General features: G+C 43.6%; 1 protein-coding gene across 2 annotated transcripts in view; it reads left to right on the top strand.

The window, feature by feature from the left end:
- The window catches only part of SLC16A9 (solute carrier family 16 member 9), an 86,836-nt gene that overhangs the window by 41,624 nt on the left and 23,843 nt on the right, over positions 1-21,369 (top strand). For both annotated transcript variants that reach the window (XM_033943286.1, XM_033943287.1), the window contains exons 3-4: positions 3,628-3,771; positions 13,711-13,806. In XM_033943286.1, the coding sequence (XP_033799177.1) occupies positions 3,628-3,771; positions 13,711-13,806 (240 nt within the window). The remainder of the gene's footprint in view (positions 1-3,627; positions 3,772-13,710; positions 13,807-21,369) is intronic.

The raw sequence follows: 21,369 nt of genomic DNA on the forward strand, positions 1-21,369 counted from the left end.
GAGGTCAAGGCAGATGACTCTATGCACTGTCACCTCAGTAACAACCATACAAAAATAGACAAATATACCCCCTCCCTTTTTACTAAACCACAATAGCAGTTTTTAGCGCAGGGAGCTGCGCTGAATGCCCAGGGCTGCTCTCGACGCTCATAGGCTCCCTGCGCTAAAAATCGCTATTGCGGTTTAGTAAAAGGGGGCCATAGTGCAACATATAGACAGCAGGTATAAATTCAGACACATTTTGATCACTAAATTGAAAATAAAATCATTTTCCTACCTTGTCTGGTGATTTTATGAGTCTCTGGTTGCACTTTCTTCTTCTGGCTGTGCATCCAATCTTTCTTCCCTTCTTTCAGCCTATATACTTCCTCTCCTCCAGACCTCATTCTCTCCCCCAACCTTTTCTTCCTCTCTGCCTGCCCTTTCTTTCTCCCTGCCTCCGTTTCTTTTTTTTTCTCTTTTCATGCCCCCTTTCTTTTTTTCTGTTTCCCTTCTGTCTCCCTGCCTGCCCCCTTTCTTTCTTTCTCCCTGCCCTCCACCAAGCCACTGCTGCCACCGTCAGGGAACAGGCCCCAAAGCTGCTGCGGCGGCTGCCCCAAGCTCTCTCTGCTTCCCTGCGTCGGGCCGACCAGCATTCCTCTTCCCTACATCAATTCTGCTGTCGGAGAGGAAGTTCTGCCCAGCCAGGCAGCGATTGGCTGGCCCAAATTCCTCTCCGACGGCAGCCTTAGGGGGGTGTACAGCCTTTTAGTGGGTTCAAAAAGTGCACTCGTTCCCAGCGGCCCATTGCCATCACTGACTTGCACAACTGGTGCATTCAGTGTCTGGGGCCAGAACACTGAATAGACGCTTGCATCCACTGTTCTATTTTACAAGAACGCTCTCTTAAGGCTTGATGCAGCCAGGAAGAGAAGCTGTTTGGACTGGCCATGGCCTCCAGCAACAGATCAATGCCATTGACACCAACGGTACTGGCATCGATGCCTCCCTCAGCATTGGATATCCTTTCTGCTTCGGGTAAATCTGCTAAGAAGCCATCCTCTACCTAGCCAGCAGCGCAGGCATCTTCCGCATCGAGAGAGAGAGGGGTCCCCAGTTTATGTTACTTTGTATCTATCTCACTGAGAGGATTGTTATCCATCGAGTGGTATCTGTGTTAATAAGGGGGCTATAATGAAATGAAACACAAAATTGCAGATAATTAGAGACATTGTAATGCAAAATATTTGAAATACAGAATTGATGAATATGATGACATTGTCATTCAGATTAGTGATACATTGTATCCATCTCATTGATATAGCTGACACGATGATACATTGTATAAACCTTAATAAGTAACCTACCCACCTAATGAAACTTACTTAACAGTTGTCATATTGGGAAACGATCTAAAAACTGATATGCCATATCAAAAGAGTCTATTATGAAATAGTGTGAGTGAAATAAAACTGAGTTGTACATGTAATAATTGAGAATTTGCGGGAGCCAGTCAAGAAGCTGCTCAGCGCCGAGCAGGAGCACCAAAGTGTGCTCCTGCTCATTGCCGCTCAGCAGCAGAAGAAACCGGATCTCGCGGCAGCCACCACCTATTGGGTTAGAAGCGGGTTAGAAGCGCAGAAAGTTTGCTCCTGCCCACTTCTGGACCACTAGGGATCAGCAAAGGAGGTATGAGGACAGGGCAGGGAGGGGGGGGGACAGGGTGCAGAGACTGGCAGCGGCCTGCAATAATTCTGGGAAGGGGTGCTGCCCCGAATATAAACCGGGACCCCCATTTTTGGGCCCAAAAATCCCGGTTTGTATTTGAGTATATACGGTATCTGTGGATAGTCTTTCTAGGGCTGGCCCTGCCACACCTCAAACACAGGCTTGTGAAGTTCCTCAAACTAACCCAGCTCTACACACAGGCTTGCCTTCAGCCTTGCACACACAATGTCAAAGTCTTCAAAAAGATAACAGATGTCTCACATCCACTTGAAGGCTTCTCTGCTTCCCTGGGCTCCTCCTCAACCCACACTTTAGGAACCTTTCCTCCTGGAGACCTCTTGTGTTGGGACCTCACTCCACTCTAGGGCATATGAACTCTCCCCTGCCTGAGTCCTGCCCCCTTAATTCAGGGTAGCCCCACCTACTCTTGGCCTTTGTGAATTAGTGCCCCCTGCTGTACTGTGGCAGAATTACAGTATCAGCGAGGGAATGCTATTTAGTACTTCCTCACATCTTTTTGTTAAGGATGGTACAGCCCAAATTATCAGGTATAATTAAATTTCATCTTTATGTAGATTTTCATCATGAGCAGCAGGTGGTGCCATCAGTCTATTATGTGAAAATAAGAGTGTTTGTGGTTCAGTATAAACCTATGAAAATGACAATATATGTGAAAACAAAGTCTCTACTGCCTTCCAAAATGTTCATTTTTTTGTTGTTGTAAAACTGTATTCCAGAAATCTTTGAAAATAAAGCAGAAAAAAAATACAAAATATCTTGGTACATGAAGTTATATGCATACTTCATTTGGGTCTTTTCCAGATAAGCCCCGCCACTAATGCAAAAAGTGCACGGGCGAAAACTTAAGCCCCGCCACCACTAATGCAAAAAGTGCACGGGCGAAAACTTAAGCCACGCCACCTTATAAATTATTAAACTATTGAAGTCCTCCGAGGAAATTATTCACATGATTTGAATAATGACTCGGGGGGTTCAAGGGGGGGGCAGAGCCCTCCCTTGTATATCACTTTCCCCAAGTATTAACTTAGCATGGTGTTAGCTAAAACTGTGGCGGGGGTTAACTTTTTGGCGGGGCTTATCTGGAAAAGATCCCTTCATTTTCAAAACTATCCCTAGAAATATATCAGCTTAGCATGCATAACATTTTGGGCTAATTTATATGATTATAATTTCCAACTTCACCCTATGCTGGCTTTCTTGAGGTTATTTTCAAGGTGTTAACTACATGTGTACCTGATGAGTCAGCAGCTCTCAAATTTTCAACACAGCTGCACAATTTCCCTATGAAAATTTGCTTGCAGGCCTGGGCATATCAAGTACCCTATGGCATGCAAAGCTTTGTGGAGATTTTAAAGATTTCCTCTTTGAATACCTACTTTTCATTTAAATCATTTAAATGATAAATTTTGCAAAATTTAGTTTAACTTGGGCATACTTATTTTAACCAGTTTTATCTTGTACATCTGTTACTACTTAATTATGCCTTCATGGTAGGAAAAATGAAAGAAGGAACCCTCACTTACAGCCTTATTTTCAAAAAGTTTTATTGTACTGCACTCCCTTGGATACAGTGAAATTATTCTGAATGTGGTGACAAATGATTGCTTTAAAGCAGGGGTGTCCAACCTTTTGGCTTCCCTGGGCCACATTGGCCAAAAAAAATGTACCTGGGCCCGCACAAATGCGCAAACGCTGCAGCAAGACGGTAAACACCGGGGGGCAGCAGAGGGAAACACTGCATCGCCTTCACCGGGGCCGCACAAAATACTTCATGGGGCCACATGGGGCCCTCGGGCCACAGGTTGGACACCCCTCCTGTAAAGCATTGTGACTGTTTTGAGTTTATTGTTTTGTTGACTTTATGATCATGCTGATTAAAGCCTTATTCATTTCCTTCAGGTCCCCTTTGCAGCGCCTGGGTTTCTTCCTTTGGTGCAAGGCCTGTAACAATCTTCAGTGGTGTAATGGTGGCAGGAGGTCTCATGCTAAGCAGTTTTGCACCTAGTCTGTATTTTCTGTTCTTCTCCTATGGAATTGTTGTAGGTAAGACCTTTTTTTTTTTTCTTAGCTTTTCTTGTATTAGTGAATTACTGCAATTTTAATATCCTGGAACTTTGTTGTGGATCACTGGACTTATGATGCAATGTGATTGTTTAAATATTTTTAAAAGATATTCATTCCCACAGGCCAGTGCCAGTGTAATGAGTTTAGTATGACATTGCCACTGGAGTTGCTCTTGCAAGGCTATGTCCCCGTGTGGCTGCTTGCCTAGCCCCCGCCCCTCCTCTTCCCCCCTCCCCCTGTTATGAACAGTTGTTTTTGTCTTTGGAGTAAAAGTATTTTGAACTTTTTTATATACAGTATATACAAGCGTGGCCAAATTGTCTGAGATTCATATAAACTTGTGCTTGATTTTATTGACACCTTTGTTCAGATAATTTTAGACTAGTATTTCATTATTTTGGATTCCAGTGCCTTGGTGAAAGGTCATTCCATATCAAATGGTCTAGGCCTCCCCACCTGACCATCTCAGAAGTTGATGAAATTTTTAGTGGAAGAACAATAGGACATGCAATGAATATGTGAAAAGTCTTACAGCCTCTTTTACAAAGCCGCGCTAGTGGCTGTGCTGTGCTAATGGCCCCGAAGCCCATAGAGATTTAAAGGGCTTTGGGGCCGTTGCCGCATGTCAAAGAGACAGTTAGAGCTGAATCTCAACTTATTCCAAACTTAGGGGCCTCTTTATTGGAGCCACTTTTTTTATACCATGGAAGATAGTGCCAAAACAACTTTTGCTTCAGGTTGTGGAAAGGATATTTGCTTGACCAAGCTAAGAGTCATAGTTTTAGTACAACTGTTTGTGCTGAATCCAAATATACCACTCAAATGCTTGGTGTACCACTGGGGGACCACAAAGTTGATGAAAGAACTTATCGTGGAATAAATAGAGAAATATTTGACACAACATAGCTCCTGAACAGAAAGCATAATAGGGCTCAGATTTTAGGAACTGGAAGAGATTACAGCCAATACTGCCCCAGTAAACTTTTAGGTATGAGATAACAATATTTGAAAAATTTTGGCAATTTGAGAATACTTGTAGGCACATTGTGCTTTTCTTTTCTGAGATAAATCTTTATTAAAATTGAAGAACAAAATTTTTTGCAAATTTTTAGCTATATTTAATGTCATATATCACAATTGTACATCTTCCAATCTTTCTTTCTTGCATCATCTGAAAGAGCAATATTTTTGACTACAAAACTCACCAAGCCACATTTTTTATTTTCTATTCCTAATAGCTTAAAATAGGTCTGAAAGTACAACAAGGTTTCAACCTGCGTTTGATGTTAAAATATGTGGGAGATGTAGACAGGCACTGCAATAAAGAGAAAACTTTGAATTGGAAATTTTTGGCTTTCTAATAACTGTAAATTTTTATTTGGATGAAAAATTAATGTGATCAAAGAACAGTATGGATTGGATAAGAGTAACAATTTCAAAGACAAATCGTGCTTCACAATCACTTCAAATGCTGCTCATCATGTAGCTAGCCTAAATACAATGCCTTGAATTTGTTGTCAATATTGGACAACACAGTTCGTGAATAGCTGTATTGCCTTCCTGTTGAGTTTGTCACTGGAGCTTCAAGGGCAATAAAAATGTGTTCCTCTGAAATAGAGAGTTGCGCGGGGACAGAAATCCCACCCATCCCCGCCAAAGTCCCAACCATCCCCACCCATCCCCGTGAGGAATCCCACCCGTCCCCACGAGGAATCCCCTCCATCCCCACCCGTCCCTATAAACTACAGAAATAGTTATTTCATTTAATTATGCTACTGAATTAAAGGCTCCGGTAGAAACACATTTACAAATAAGCAAAAAGACTTTATTAATTTGGAAATATTAATTGGGAAGAATACATACTTTGTGAACGGGTTTCTACCAGAGCCTCTAATGTTTATAAATTTTTATCAACACAACTAATATACTACTTTATCCTAAAGCAAAAAAAAAAAAAAAAAAGAAATAGAATTTTTTTCCTACCTTTGTTGCCTGGTTTCTGCTTTCCTCGTGTTCTCATTCAATTCCTTCCATCCACTATCTCTCTTCTCTCTGCATCTTCCATTTGCTCTGTTACTGTGCCTCTCCCTTTCTCCCCCCTTCCAAATTGGTCTGGCACTCATCTTCTTCCCTCCGCTCCCCCCATAGCCTGGCATCTCTGTCTTCTTCCCTACCAGCGTCTTCTCCCCACTCTCTCTTCCCCATTTCCTTTCAGCGTCCTTCTCCCCCCATCTTCCCCATGTCCTGTCAGCGTCCTTCTCCCCCTCTATCTTCCCCATGTGCTTTCAGTGTCCTTCTCCCCCCTCTGTCTTCCCCATGTCCTTTCAGCGTCCTTCTCCCCCCTCTGTCTTCCCCATGTCCTTTCAGTGTCCTTCTCCCCCCTCTGTCTTCCCCATGTCCTTTCAGCGTCCTTCTCCCCCCTCTGTCTTCCCCATGTCCTTTCAGCATTCTTCTCCCCCCTCTGTCTTCCCCATGTCCTTTCAGCGTCCTTCTCCCCCTCCGTCTTCCCCATGTCCTTTCAGCATCCTTCATCCCCGCCCCGTCTTCCCCATGTGCTTTCAGCGTCCTTCTCCACCCCTTTGTCTTCCCCATGTGCTTTCAGCGTCCTTCTCCCCCTCTGTCTTCTCCATGTCCTTTCAGCATCATTCTCCCCCGTCTTCCCCATATCCTTTCAGCGTCCTTCTCCACCTCTTTGTCTTCCCCAGTGCTTTCAACGTCCTTCTCCATCCTTAGTTTTACCTTAAGCGTCTTTTCCTCTCCACTCCACCTCTCCTCCCTTTCTCCCTCCCTGCCCCTTACCTTTGTGGCGCTTCCCCGCCGACTGACAACAAAACAGGCCCGGTCCGACAAACCTCCCTGCCCTGTAGCCGCGAATCTAAATTACCTTCTTACAGCAGCTGGAGTATTGAAGCTGCTGTAAGAAGGTAATTTAGATTCGCGGCTACAGGGCAGGGAGGTTTGTCGGACCGGGCCTGTTGTCGGTCGGGTGGAGGAAGCGCCACAAAGGTAAGGGGACCTGGCCGGCTGTGAACCCCCCCCTATGGTTGCTCCCAGGACGGACCGCCCTCCCCGCTCCCCCCCCCCTTGGTATGCCACTGCCGATCGCAGCACACAGCCAATCGGAACGGAAGTCTTCCCGATGTCAGCGCTGACGTTGGAGGGAGGGAGGGCTTTGCTTAAGCCCTCCCTCCGACGTCAGCGCTGACATCGTGGAAGACTTCCGTTCTGATCGGCTGTGTGCTGCGGCTAGGCAGGTAGGAAGAAGACGAGCCTCACATCCAACCCCGCAGGAACCCCGCGACCCTTGGAGGCATCCCCACGAGATCCCCACGACATTAGGCAAGGAACACAAAAAGGAATCCTGTAGTAAAAAATAATCATGGATACCCAAGCAGCAGTTATTCGTGACAAGTCACACAGTATTCGCAAAGTCTGGAAACAGTGAGAAGCAGATAGTGCATGATCGAAAAACACACCAAACTGCCATAAATTGTCTTAAAGGGCTTGAAAAAAACAAAGAACAACAAAAATAAAACTCCATTCAGTGATACAAGCACTTCATACAGTACAAAAAATTCCAGAATAGCAGCAGTAAAGTTCCAAAAACAACAAAACATATTAAAATGTAGAAATAGTTCTTAGCTTCAGCCTTTCAACATTTACCTGTTTTGTTTCTTAATCCCCTGATGACGCTGGATGCGAAACGGGGTTTCCCGTTGGGACTTTGGCTTTATTCATGGATTACGGAAGGAATGCACTGTGAGGACACCGCAAAAATGGTAAAGCAGAACTATGAAACAGCTGTGGGCTCCTAAATTCCATTTCTACACTCTAATTTGGCAGAGTGTTGATGATGAACTTTCCTGCTGAAGCAGAAGCTGTAGCAGATTATTTTGAGGACACATATCTAGGCAGAATGTGAAGAAATAGAAATAGGGAAGGAATTTTTGCATTGCAAGTATGGAACAATTATGAAAGAGTTTTGAACAATCTACCTAGATCAAATAATTCAGACGAGGCGTGGTATCATTCCCTAGTTTGTTGTGATCACCCAACTCTTTGGCGTCTGATTGCTGCCCTCAAAAACGAACAGGCATTTTTTGAACACAGAATTGAATAATTGTTAGCTATCCAGCAGGAACAAAGGAAAAAGAAAAATTTTGACCTTGATAAATACATCAAATGTACTGTTGAAAAATTTGCACAAAAACAACCTGTTCATTTTTGCAATTTGTCATGAATTTTTATTTTTATTTAGGAAAAACAGCATTATTTAAGTTTTGAAGTGTGCAGTAGTTTCATTGTTAAATGTTATTAAATTCCCTTTAAAAGAAGACAAAACTAGGTATTACAATCAGTGTTTGAGGAAAAAATAGCATTTTTAGGTGTTTTGAAGCATGCAGTTTCAGTGCTTACAATCTGTCTTGAATTATAAATTGAGTAAACACATTCTTAAATTCACTTTTCAAAAAACTAGCAATTTATTCTATCAATTGTCTTCTACCAATTGTTGCATTCTACCAGACACCTCGCCGACTGAAGTGAAGAAGAGATTTCAAAGAACAAACACATGTAGTGCATCAGTTCTGCCATCTGCCAATGGAGATTGATGTATTACTTTTGATTCCACCAGAAAATGTACCCAACAACGGTATCTGTGCCATGAAAGCATCAGTAGACAGATTTTTTTTGTACTCTCAAAGCATCACTAATTAGCTGAAAATAAACACCTAAATTTACCATTTTAATACATCTAAGAAAAGAAGCCGTAAGTATAGTCTTTAGCCTAGGAAATCATTAAACTCCCATACCCAAACAATTGTTAATCAGATTGTGTTGAACACATTGTTAGTGCCTGTACAGTCTACATGGTAACTGCCCACATCATAAATGATTCTATCATATTTGGCAGTATTTGAGTCCAGAGTTCACAGGATCTTGATGTTGATGGGACCCATCTTTATTAGATGGTCTCTTCAGAGGCACTTGGGCTCTCTTGGGGAGAGGAGGGGATAGTGGATGCTGTCATGTTTCTGTTTCTGTGTTCTATGTGCACGGTTAATACTTTCACTGAATAGCACACAAAGGGAATACTTTTAATAAGAAAAAGGAAATGTAAAGGCTGGTATCTGGCATATGTCTTACCAAGTTATCACCATTATCTCTCCCTGTTTCTTCTTGGTTACAGTGGTTGCCCTTTTCTAATGAGTGCTTGTAGTTGTAGGTTGCATAATTTAAAAACACAAGATAATATCTATCTAAGATACTTTGGACATAGTTGAAAACATTTTGTTATTGTTAGAGGGGTACAACCAGCAGAAGAAAAGAGGTGTTGATGTTCCTGTACAAGTCATTCGTGATATCCCACTTGGAATACTGTGTTCAGCTTTGAAGGCTGTATCTTGCTAAGGATAGTAATAATAATAATAATAATAATTTTATTCTTATATACTGCCACATCACATAGTTCTAGGCGGTTTATATCAAGAAGAACTGTACAATCAGTGAAAAAAATACAATTGGCATAAAAAATACATTAAAATCAAATTAAAATATACATATTAAAATATCAATTTGTAAATTTACCAGTCAGGATTAAAACATCAATTTACAAATTTACCAAACAGATCAGTTTTCAACAGCTTCCTAAAAGACACATAAGAATAAGCCTGAGAAATAATAGTACATAACCAAGAATTTATTTTGCCTGCCTGAAATGCAAATAGTTTGTCAAGGAATCTCTCTTATATCAACAAGATTTTATGGTTGGATAAACAAACAGATAATTTCCTTGAGTGATCCTGTTTGGTTTATATCATTCAAAACGTGAAGGCAGGTAAGTAGGAGCCAGACCAAATAAGGCCTTGAAACAAATGTAAGGATATAAAAAGACTTGAAGCAGTTCAGAGAAAAGCGATGAAAATGGTATGGGGTTTGCAGCACAAGTCATATGAGGAGAAACCCTGGAGGAAAATAAAGGCAGGGGTGATACGATACAGACTTTCTAATAGTTAAAAGGTGTAAATATACAAACAAATATTTTTCAGAGGAATTTTTTTTTTTTGGGGGGGGAGCGGTGTTAGGATTAGAGGACATAAATTTAGGTTGCAGTGGAAGGGGGGCCGACTCGGGAATAACGTTGGGAAGTACTTTTTCACGTAGAGGATGGTAGATACCTGGAATGCCCTCCTTTGAGAATTGGTTGAGATGAAAACGGTAACAGAATTCAGAAATACTTAGGATAAACAAAGGAATCGTGTATGGATGGAACGAAATGAAACAGATGATTAGATGGCAACTCCAGTAATTGGGAAGCAAAGCCAGTGTTGTGCAGACTACTGCAGCTTGTGCCCTAATCATGGCTGGACAGATTAGGATGAGCTACAGTGGGACTTTGATGACAGCTTCAGTAGTTACAGAAAAAGGCTAGTGCTGGGCAGACTTCCACGGTCTGTGCCCTGAAAATGGCAAGGACAAATCAAGATCAAGTGTGCATCTATAGTATTGCATCATGCCTATTGCCCGTATGAGTTTCTTTTGTTGAGCAGACTGGATGGACCATCTGCCATCATTTACTATGTTACTCTACAGTATGAGCTACTGCTTTAGTAGATGATATAGAGTTCACTATGGATATTATTCGCAGATATGTAATTCAAAAACTTTCTAAAGGCATTTGAAAATCATCTCATGCATGCTGTGTTTACTGCCAAAGGATACCTCAGTCTCTGAGGTTTATTGTAATTCATGCTGATGCTTTGCGAATAGTAGAATTGCAAATTAATGAAATCGGTCAATTCAGTGTTTTCACAGATGATTTATCTTTGCATATATTAGTCTTTATTTTGTGTAACGTTTTCCTAGCTCAGCCCAGCCACATGAACACTTAATTATACAAATAAAAAAACAAAACATATGGCAGATGCTGCTCTTTAATGCCACTGTTGTTAAGTTATAGACTAGTGTCTGCTAGTTGATCATAGCACTGAAGCTCAAATACATTTTTCAATCGAGCTACAGATAGATATAAATAATTTTTTATATATATATATTTTTGGTATGGACCTTTAGAATGCAGCCGGGCACCATATGCTAACAGTTGCTATCGTCTTCATCAGTCCACGTTTTATTGATTTTTATTCATTGCTTCTATAATTTATCTAATGCTCTCATTTTTTTTTTATATATAAAATACTAGAGTGCCACTTAGCTTTATAGTGGACTATCACTCTTCCTTTACACCACCTCTCCCAATATGCATGTTTCAAGCGAAACTTTTCTTCAGGGTCGAGGGGAAGCATTTGAGGGAGCCAGTGTCAGCCATCTGTTTATACCCATCTTGTCCCAATCTATATATCTGCACTTGGTCCCTCGGTTATATGATAAACAATAATGAAAAAGTATTGGCATCATATCGTTACAATGTTCTAATGTGTGCTTATTAGGTGTTTCATAAATATTATGCTGACATTGTATACATATCTCTGCTATTAGAATTTCAGTGCTGTTAAATTTGTATATTTTTGATACTTTTTCATGATAGTTCTATTATTAAATATCAATTTGCTGATTTTCAGCTTACCTCATTCATTGTATTTATATTTATAATTGGTCATTTTACTATTGTTATACTGTTAACAAAATTGTAAGTTATGTTGATCTGTACTGGCTTGATCTTGTAAAACGCCTTGGTTGAATAACTTCATAAAGGTGGTTTAAAAATCCCAATAAATAAGCAGTAATCTGCAGTTTAGCAGAAAATGTCTGTGCCTGTCAGGCACTGACAGAAGTGTTGACCTCTTTCCCCCCAAAAAAAATCATCCAAACCGAACCACAAGCATGCTGCGGTATACATCAGCCCTTTACACCCAGCCAAACATTTCTTCCAGCCCTCATTCCCCTCCCCACGCAACAAAAAAACATATCCCTGGTGTCTAGTGACGGGAAACTGACAGGGTTGACGGTCAGTCTAGAAGAGGTATGCAGGCAGATCGATAGGCTCAATAGCAATAAGTCCCCGGGACTGGATGGCATTCATCTGAGGGTCATCAAGGAACTGAAAGGACTATAGCTGAACTGCTTTAACTAATAGCCAATCTGTCAATCAAATCGGGAAAGATTCCAGAAGACTGGAAGGTGGCGAATGTTACGCCGATCTTCAAAAAAGGTTCGAGGGGAGATCCGGGAAACTACAGACTGGTGAGTCTGACCTCGGTACCGGGAAAGATGGTAGAGGCACTGATAAAGGACCGCATCATTGATCACCTTGACGGACATGGTCTGATGAGGACCAGCCAGCATGGTTTCAGCAAAGGCAGATCTTGTTTGACGAACTTGTTGCACTTCTTCGAAGGAGTAAACAGGTAGATAGACAAGGGCAACCCAGTTGACATTGTATATCTGATTTTCAGAAGGCATTCGATAATTTTCCACATGAATGACTACTTCGAAAAATTGTGAGCCATGGAATCGAGGGTGAAATACTTACGTGGATTAAAAACTGGCTGGAGCATAGGAAACGGAGAGTGGGGGGTAAATGGACAATACTCGGACTCGAAGAGCATCACCAGTGGGGTGCCGCAGGGCTCAGTTCTTGGATCCGTGCTCTTCAACATCTTTATAAATGATCTAGACATTGGTACGACGAGTGAGGTGATTAAATTTGCGGAAGATACGAAGTTATTCAGAGTAGTGAAGACACAGGGGGATTGCGAAGATCTGCAATTTGACATAATCAAGCTGGAGAAATGGGCATCGACATGACAAATGAGGTTCAACATGGATAAGTGCAAAGTGATGCATGTTGGTAACAAAAATCTCATGCACGAATACAGGATGTCCGGGGCGGTACTTGGAGAGACATCCCAGGAAAGAGACTTGGGAGTTCTGATCGAGAAGTCGATGAAGCCATCCGCGCAATGTGCAGCGGCGGCGAAAAGGGTGAACAGAATGCTAAGAATGATAAAGAAGGGGATCACGAACAGATCGTAGAAGGTTATCATGCTGCTGTACCAGGCAGCGGTAATTCTTATGTTCTTATGTTCACCCAACCTTACCCCCTTTTCCCAAATAAATGTCCTGATGGTTGAATGGCTTCCCTGGCACCCCACTCTTCCCCTCCCTTGTCACAAACAAAATGGTCTGGTGGTCTAGCAGAAGCACACCCTGCCACCCCTATATCTTGTATGAGGCAGGAGTGATACCTACTTGTCCTGCCTCCAGACACTGTCATCTTCAAAATGGTAGTGCCCCACCCCACCCCACCCCACAAAATTCATCCTGGTATGTACTGGATAGACCTGCCTACCAGCGGGGGATTTATTTTGTGTCTGGATGGGAGCCACTAGACCACTAAAGCATTTCTTTTTATATTGTAGAAAGTGTCAATAGAGGGGGGACAATGCTCAAAACTATGGGTCATTTGATCACCAGGGGATCTTTTTATATTAGGGGAAGGTGAACATGCTGCAGAAATCAGACTGGGGTAGGGTGGTCAAGTTGGAGGGAGAGAAGGGGAGCTGTTAGATACCTGGTTCCTCTCAACCAACCCTTCTACACTGCCCCTGACCTGGCATTAAGTTTCCAGTGCTAAATGTGTGTGTGACAGCTTTTAAAAAATCTTTTGAGTATGGCTACAGGGTGGGTATTAACCGCATTAACATATTAGTAAATGCATTTTAATGTGGTCTACAGTAAGGTTTCAGTGCTCATACGGAAACCATTTGAATATTCGGTACACAATAACGTGCACAAGCTTCAACCCCATGCTAATGCTGGTAATAGTTTTTTGAGCATTGGTCCCAAGGATTGTAAGTTCTTGGACCTTTTAAAAGAAAGCAATAAGTATCATTTAAATAGCTGGATGTTTGTTTTTTTTCTTTTTACTAATTTGATATGATATTTCCTCTATTTTGATAGGTCTCGGATGTGGTTTACTATACACAGCAACAGTGACTGTGACTTGTCAGTATTTTGAAAAACGCAGAGGCCTCGCACTTGGCCTGATTTCAACAGGTATGTTTTTAGACCATAACACAAAATTTCAAAATGTTGGTAATATTTTGCAGTGCAATAGGCCCTCTACTGCTCAGTTTCTGGGACAAAATCATTATTGGAATTAACGGTTTTGAAAAAGCATGTCATGACCAATAGTCAACACTTTGGTGATATCTCAATTATGTTTACAACTAGAACTTTTATTGGCCACTCTCGATAACATTTAGCAAATTAGTCAGTCATTTCAAAAACATTTTAAACCTTTGTTTTGAGGGCATTTTTTCACAGCAGTTCACCTGGCCTATTTTAAACCTCGTCTTTGGATGTGATTGGGTCAGATGAGAAAAATAACATACCTCTCTACTTCACATTTTCACAAATGCTTTTGCGAAGCTGGCTTAACTATTAGACACACTAGTCCCCTCCTCTACAAAGGCATGCTAGCGGCTGCTGCGCGGTAACAGCCCAAAGCTCATAGAGATTTAAAGGGCTTTAGGGCTGTTGCCACGCAGCTTTGTAGGTGTTTGCCTAGGGCAGCAGTTTCTGGGAGCCACACAAACCAAAAGTGCTATCAGTTTATACATTTACCCATAGGAAGGGTGGACAGTTTACAAATAGCCCATTTACATGAGTAAATGCATTTAAATGCCTGATGTGCACTTATACAGGATCATTTGGGGAGGGCTTGTTGAATTTAATGATCAAAAATATTGAGGAAGTACAAGGTTGAAGGTTGAAGGTTCACCTAGGGTACCTACTACCTTTGTAGTAGTCTTGTGATTGCACTGTTTGCCCCTCCTCCCAGTAACCTGCACAAATAGGTGCAAAGTATGGGGGTACTTGTTTGTGCTTGAATAGCAAACTTTCAAAGGAAATGACTTCTGGGTCATTTCATATCAAGTGAACCAGGGACCTCCTCCAAACTGAATAAAATTTTATGTTGATGTTCTCTAGGATCTCAAACAAAACCATGCAAAAAATTTTGGATCTCTCTTAGTTCACGACTTACAGGCAGCTGACTGTCATATCTCAAGCTCATTTGTGTGTGTTACACAATATGGCACTAAATATGGTTCTGTATCCATGCATGCAAATGATGCATGTCTTTGGGACCTTAATTCTGACCAAAGCAAGGCCAGGTCCAAGTTGAAATAGCATGGATTTTGCAGCAAAAAAAGATGCTCTTTCAAATGACATAAAAAATGGAACAGAAATTAAAAACTACACAATAGAGATATTTGCACCCAAAAGATGGTGAAAATTTACATAAAATATGTCATCACATCTTTGTTATTATCTCTTTGCTTCCAGTTGGCTGCAATGCCTCCTTATGAGAGGGGTATAACCAGCAGAAGAAAAGAGGTGTTGATGTTCCTATACAAGTCATTGATGATGTCCCACTTGGAGTACTGTGTTCAATTTTTGAGACCTTATCTTGCTAAGGGTGTAAAAAGGCTTGAAGCAGTTCAGAGAAAAGCAATGAAAATGGTATGGGGTTTGCAGCACAAGTCATATGAGGAGAGACTTGATCCTGAAGAAAAAGAAAGACAGGGGTGATATGATGCAGACTTTCAAATATTTGGAAGGTGTAATATACAAATAAGCCTTTTCCAGAGATTTGTGTGTGTGTTGGGTTGGGGGGTGGGCTGTTAGGACTAGAGGACATGAATTTATGTTGCAGTGGGGGGCGACTCAGGAATAATGTTGGAAAGTACTTTTTCACTTAGAGGGTGGTAGATACCTGGAATGCCCTGCTGTGGGAGGTGGTTGAGATGAAAACGTAACAGAATTAAAAAATGCATAGGATGAACAAAGGAATCTTGTGTAGAAGGAATGGAGTGAAACAAACTTGGTGGTGGTGATTACTGTATTTCCCGGCATATAGGACGCACCAGCGTATAAGAAACACCCCCCTTTTTAAACAGTGTTTAAAACCCTGTCAGGCTCTGCACCCAGCCCCCTCCCTGTCAGTCACTGCTCAAAGCCCCCTTCCCTCCCAGGCTTTCCACCCTGTCCCCCTTCCCTGCCCTGTCCATCCATCAGTCCTACCTCCTCTGCTGCTGGAATCCCTGGTGGTCCAATGGTGCAGTGGGTAGGAGCGAGTTTTCCATACTTCTGCCCCACTGGTAACTAGGTCGGTTTGTCACTACCGTGGCTGCCCCAAGTTCTGGCTTCTTCATCCAGTGAGTGGCTGTGAGCAGGAGCATGCTTTGGCGTTCCTGCTCGGCACTGAGCAACTTCCTGATTGGCTCCGTGCTCCTGCTCGTTGTGGCTGAAGAAGCCAGAACTTGGGGCAGCCATGGCAGCAACCAATCGACCAGGTTAGCAGCAGGGCAGGAGCACAGAAAGCTCGCTCCTGCCCGCTGCATCTCTGGACCACCAAGGATTCCAGTGGCAGAGGAGGTAGGACGGGACAGGATGCAGATTTCATAATTTAGGTAATCATAATTTAGATTATTGGTGTATAAGACGCACCCTTTATTTTAAGTTAATTTTAAGGGGAAAAAGTGTGTCTTACACGCCGGCAAATATGGTAGATGCCACACAACTGGTAGTCTTGACCATTGAGCTTTAACCCCCCACTAGTCACGAGAGTTGTAGAGAGCCCACTGCTTGTTTTCATGCTCCATCTTCCATCATTCTGGGAATGAGCTCCTCCCCCTCAGTCTTACTGTCTACAAGCAAGGAGTAGAGAGCCTATTTGTTCTGCTCGAGTTTAATCTTTCGGGTTTTTATCCAGTCAGAAGTTTTCAGTGCTGCAGGATCCCGGTTACCCTGGGGCATCTCTGGCTGTGAGGAGATACTGACTCAGGCCTGAGGTGTGTAGTCATCTTGCATGATTCCTGTGTGGCCAGTCTGCATCAGTAGTTCTCAGAGTTCAGGGTCCATACCCTTGGGAGGAATCTTGCCCCAGGTTTGTACACCATGGGCTTGAGTGGTTCGCCCCAGGTTCTGTCCGCAGTGGGCTTGATCGCAGACTGAGTGGGTTCCATTGCGGTTTATCCAGGATCAGAACCAACTGTGTTCCTCCCCCCATGACGTCATGTGGCTCCAGTGGGGGGGTCTGAGGGTTCAGTTCCACTCGGACTGGATGACAGTCCAAAGAAACAAGCCATCTGTTGGACTCTAGGCTTGTCTGATGCAGATATCTTCTCTTATCTCTGATGTGAGACTTTTCTATGCAGTTCCAGCACAATACAGTACATGGTACATTGAGTAAGGCTATTGCAGCCTAAGGAAAAAATCAGGTGGGGGTAGGGGTTGTCCTTAAAACTAATTTTTGAAGGTTTATGAGGTTAGCGCTCAGGTTTACCACCTCCCTGTATTTTTTGAGTTTGCATTATTTCTCTATAGGCTATTTTAGGAGCCAGAATTGCTATTGTGGTGGCCATCTTGGATTTTCCGACTTTTATTTTAAAAGCCTCCATCAGTCTCAATACCCCCTAATTTTGACAGAAAACAGTATAGATGGACTCCTCATGTGAAGATACTTCAGATTCATGTCAGATTTGCGGCAGATGCCTATCTGAAGTGTTCAAGCCAGGCTGGAAGATTTGAACTGTGGGGCCAAAATAATTGCCAGAATGGATATTTCCAACATAACTGGGCTAGTGACTCCATTCTGTGAATTCAAATAACAGACATGAGAAAAAGCCATGTAATAATCACATATGTTTATTAATGCTTTCCATGTCTGGGGAGAGCCAATACACATCGAATTTTCTGTGCTCTCCAAAGGGAAAAATCCAACTCAAACAGATTTATACCATATGTGACATCATTTGTAATAATTATCATTCTTTAGCATACAATGGCACAGTTGATCACATGACTTCCTTCCCAGGGATGCCTTATGTCAGATCTTAAATTTGCCAATGCTAAGCCCAATTTTTAAACCCAGCAGGTGGCAGTATTGGTATTTTACTTGTTCTATTCTTTACTTAACCTTCCTTAAATGTGATGTGTATTCTAATTTATGGAAGCAGACATCCTCTTAACTTCTGTATGAATTTTCTGAATTAGCTTTATGTGTTTTAATCTATAAGGAACAGATTTTCCCTTTAAGGCCTCTGTACAGTCCTAAGTTTCCTGTTCTGGGAAAACCTATACCCAGCCCTTTTCATTTCAGTACATCTGCCTATCTTACAATGGGATCTTCCCGACAGTTCTTAACATAAGCTTTAACTATGTATGTCAGCATGTTTTTTTCTGAGAATTTCAGCTTAAACCTTAATATTTTCATTTAGTTTGATTATATCATAGCCAATTTAAAATAATATTTTACAGGCAGTTCCACATTTCACCTGTCTCATTTACTTCAAATAATTTCAAAGTTAATCTCCTTGTATCACCTTGCATGCTTTTATTTTCCAGTTTTAATTATTAATAGCAGCTGGGCATGCCCATGATATCAATATATCTTCAATAGAAGGGGGTCGTTGTTCCATGTCCTGCATAGTATACGAGGAAGGCAGGAGCTTCAGTCTTCGCCTTCCCTTCTGCTTCTGGTGGCTTCTCAGTTGGAGCATTTTTTGGGCCAGAAATTCTGGCAGAAGCCAGAGAAAGTGGACTTGGCATCCCCGGCAAAGCGCAGCCGCGTGCTGGTGGACAAACACCAGGACCATCTGGTAACCTAGGCAGTGGTTCACCTCAAAATTCATACACATGATATATGAAGCCTTTTTAGGTTTTAAAAGCCAACCTAGCCCCATAGGTGCCTCAGTGGAGTAGCACCAGGTTTTTTTTAGCTAAAGGCGCAGGGTGCACCCCAAAGAGCCATGCTGATTTCTCAGGAACCCAAGCTCTAGTGGACTCAGAGGACGAAGGTTCAGAGTCCCTGTTTTTAATTTCTCATTCAGGGTCCTCAGCACTGGGAAATTCAGCATCCCAGCTAGGAGGGGCTGACCATGATCTGGAGGTAGCCCTGGATCTCAGAGAGGATCTGAGGGTGAAAAGGTCATTCAAACCCTCTGGCCTTCAAGGTTTGATTGCAGAAGTGCTTCAGGAACTAAAGTTGGAGCTGCCTTAGGCCTCCATGGCTCAGTGCTTGCTCATGAGCATCACCAAAGAACAGAATGCCTGCTTTCCTTCGCATTCAGAGATTACTAAAATGTTAACAGATCGCTGGAGTGTTTCCGAGGGACCTTTAGGGGTAGCTAAGCCCATGGCTAAGTTTTACCTGAAGGATGCTGAGTTTCAGCAGTGGTTTGCTACACCTAGAATGGATTCGCTGGTGGTGCAGTTTACAAAGCAAACTTCACTCCTCATTGAAGAGGTATAGTCCTCAGACGCGCAGGACTCCAGAGTAGATTTTGTCCTTAAAAGACAATTTGAATCTGCTACGCTAGAAATGAACGTGGCAGTGGCAGCATCTTATATTGCCCAGGCATGCCACTCTCGTCTAAGCCAGGCTCTTGATTCGGCCTGTAGTCCTAACCCCCACTTCTGTTGGAGGGGATTGACTATGTTGCAGATGCTCTCTATGACATTTTCAGGGTTCTGAACAAGATCTCTGTTAATGCCATCTCCACCTGCAGAATGCTCTGGATTAGGCAGTGGGCGGGAGACTCAGCCTCCAAGGCAACCCTGAGCAAAGTTCCCTTTCAGGGACAGTTGCTCTTTGGCAAGGGCCTGGATGATCTCATGGCTAGTGTGGTGGATTGTAACCCAAAATCCCTACCAGAAAGCAGACTCCGGAATGCCAGGGGGTCCAACAGGGAAATTTTCATGGCTGCCACCGGTTTTACCAGTATTTAGGAGCGTCCTCCAATCAGAGGACATTTCAAGGCCAGAAACAAAAGTTTGGGAGCACCATGCGTCCCCAAGGAACTGGATCCCGTTCCTCTGTAGCTTCTAAGAAACATATAGCAAGTACACTTAGTGTCAGATGATACAACCTTTGGCAGTACCCAAGAAGATTGCATAGGAGATATACTGGAGTTTAAAGCTTCTGCAAGTTCAATTTTTGGGATCACTATTCCCTTTGAGGGCTCTATTACTTCAACCTTCTTCCACAAGAGATTGGGATGAAGGTAAACTCACAGCTCTCACAGAAGGCACAGAAACCTTTTTGCCTGAGCACGAGGCAGACCGCGGCGGCGTTCAGACCAGCTCTTTTTTGTTTTGCTTTGTACTTACAGGGCAGGATCGGGAGGCAGAGAGGAACAGACCAGGGCTGAGAGGAGAGACACAGGGGCGGCCAGGAAGGGAGAAAGGCTGATCGGGGTAGCGGCGAGAGATAGCTCCGCCCACCCCCACCGCGTCAGAGGTCGCTTCAGTGCCCAGGCTCCCCCTTAAAAGGCAGGAAGCCTGAGCACGAGGCAGACCGCGGCGGCGTTCAGACCAGCTCTTTTTTGTTTTGCTTTGTACTTACAGGGCAGGATCGGGAGGCAGAGAGGAACAGACCAGGGCTGAGAGGAGAGACACAGGGGCGGCCAGGAAGGGAGAAAGGCTGATCGGGGTAGCGGCGAGAGATAGCTCCGCCCACCCCCACCGCGTCAGAGGTCGCTTCAGTGCCCAGGCTCCCCCTTAAAAGGCAGGAAGCCTGAGCACGAGGCAGACCGCGGCGGCGTTCAGACCAGCTCTTTTTTGTTTTGCTTTGTACTTACAGGGCAGGATCGGGAGGCAGAGAGGAACAGACCAGGGCTGAGAGGAGAGACACAGGGGCGGCCAGGAAGGGAGAAAGGCTGATCGGGGTAGCGGCGAGAGATAGCTCCGCCTACCCCCACCGCGTCAGAGGTCGCTTCAGTGCCCAGGCTCCCCCTTAAAAGGCAGGAAGCCTGAGCACGAGGCAGACCGCGGCGGCGTTCAGACCAGCTCTTTTTTGTTTTGCTTTGTACTTACAGGGCAGGATCGGGAGGCAGAGAGGAACAGACCAGGGCTGAGAGGAGAGACACAGGGGCGGCCAGGAAGGGAGAAAGGCTGATCGGGATAGCGGCGAGAGATAGCTCCGCCCACCCCCACCGCGTCAGAGGTCGCTTCAGTGCCCAGGCTCCCCCTTAAAAGGCAGGAAGCCTGAGCACGAGGCAGACCGCGGCGGCGTTCAGACCAGCTCTTTTTTGTTTTGCTTTGTACTTACAGGGCAGGATCGGGAGGCAGAGAGGAACAGACCAGGGCTGAGAGGAGAGACACAGGGGTGGCCAGGAAGGGAGAAAGGCTGATCGGGGTAGCGGCGAGAGATAGCTCCGCCCACCCCCACCGCGTCAGAGGTCGCTTCAGTGCCCAGGCTCCCCCTTAAAAGGGGGCGAGCCAACGGCGCGTGGCCGTTCGGCGCGCGGCGAAGGCGAGCGGCAAAGGCGCTCGCCTTAGCGAGGGCGCCTTCGCGAAGGAGCCGAGAGAAGGAGCCAGGAGTCCAGGCTGCTCAGCAGCAATTTCAATTTCAATCTTCAATCTTCTTTAAATAACTTCTTAACAAAAAAAAAAAATTTCATTCTTCTATTCTCATTATTTTTTTCTCTCTCTATTTCTACAACTAGTTACACGTCAGACAAACTCCAGCACACCGAGGGACTTATATCACAAGGAAGGAACAATGGAGGCAGCAGAAGGCCAGCGAAGCTTCCCAGTATACTGCATTGATTG

This window comes from Geotrypetes seraphini, chromosome 4 (assembly GCF_902459505.1).
Source record: "Geotrypetes seraphini chromosome 4, aGeoSer1.1, whole genome shotgun sequence".
Classification (NCBI taxonomy): domain Eukaryota; kingdom Metazoa; phylum Chordata; class Amphibia; order Gymnophiona; family Dermophiidae; genus Geotrypetes; species Geotrypetes seraphini.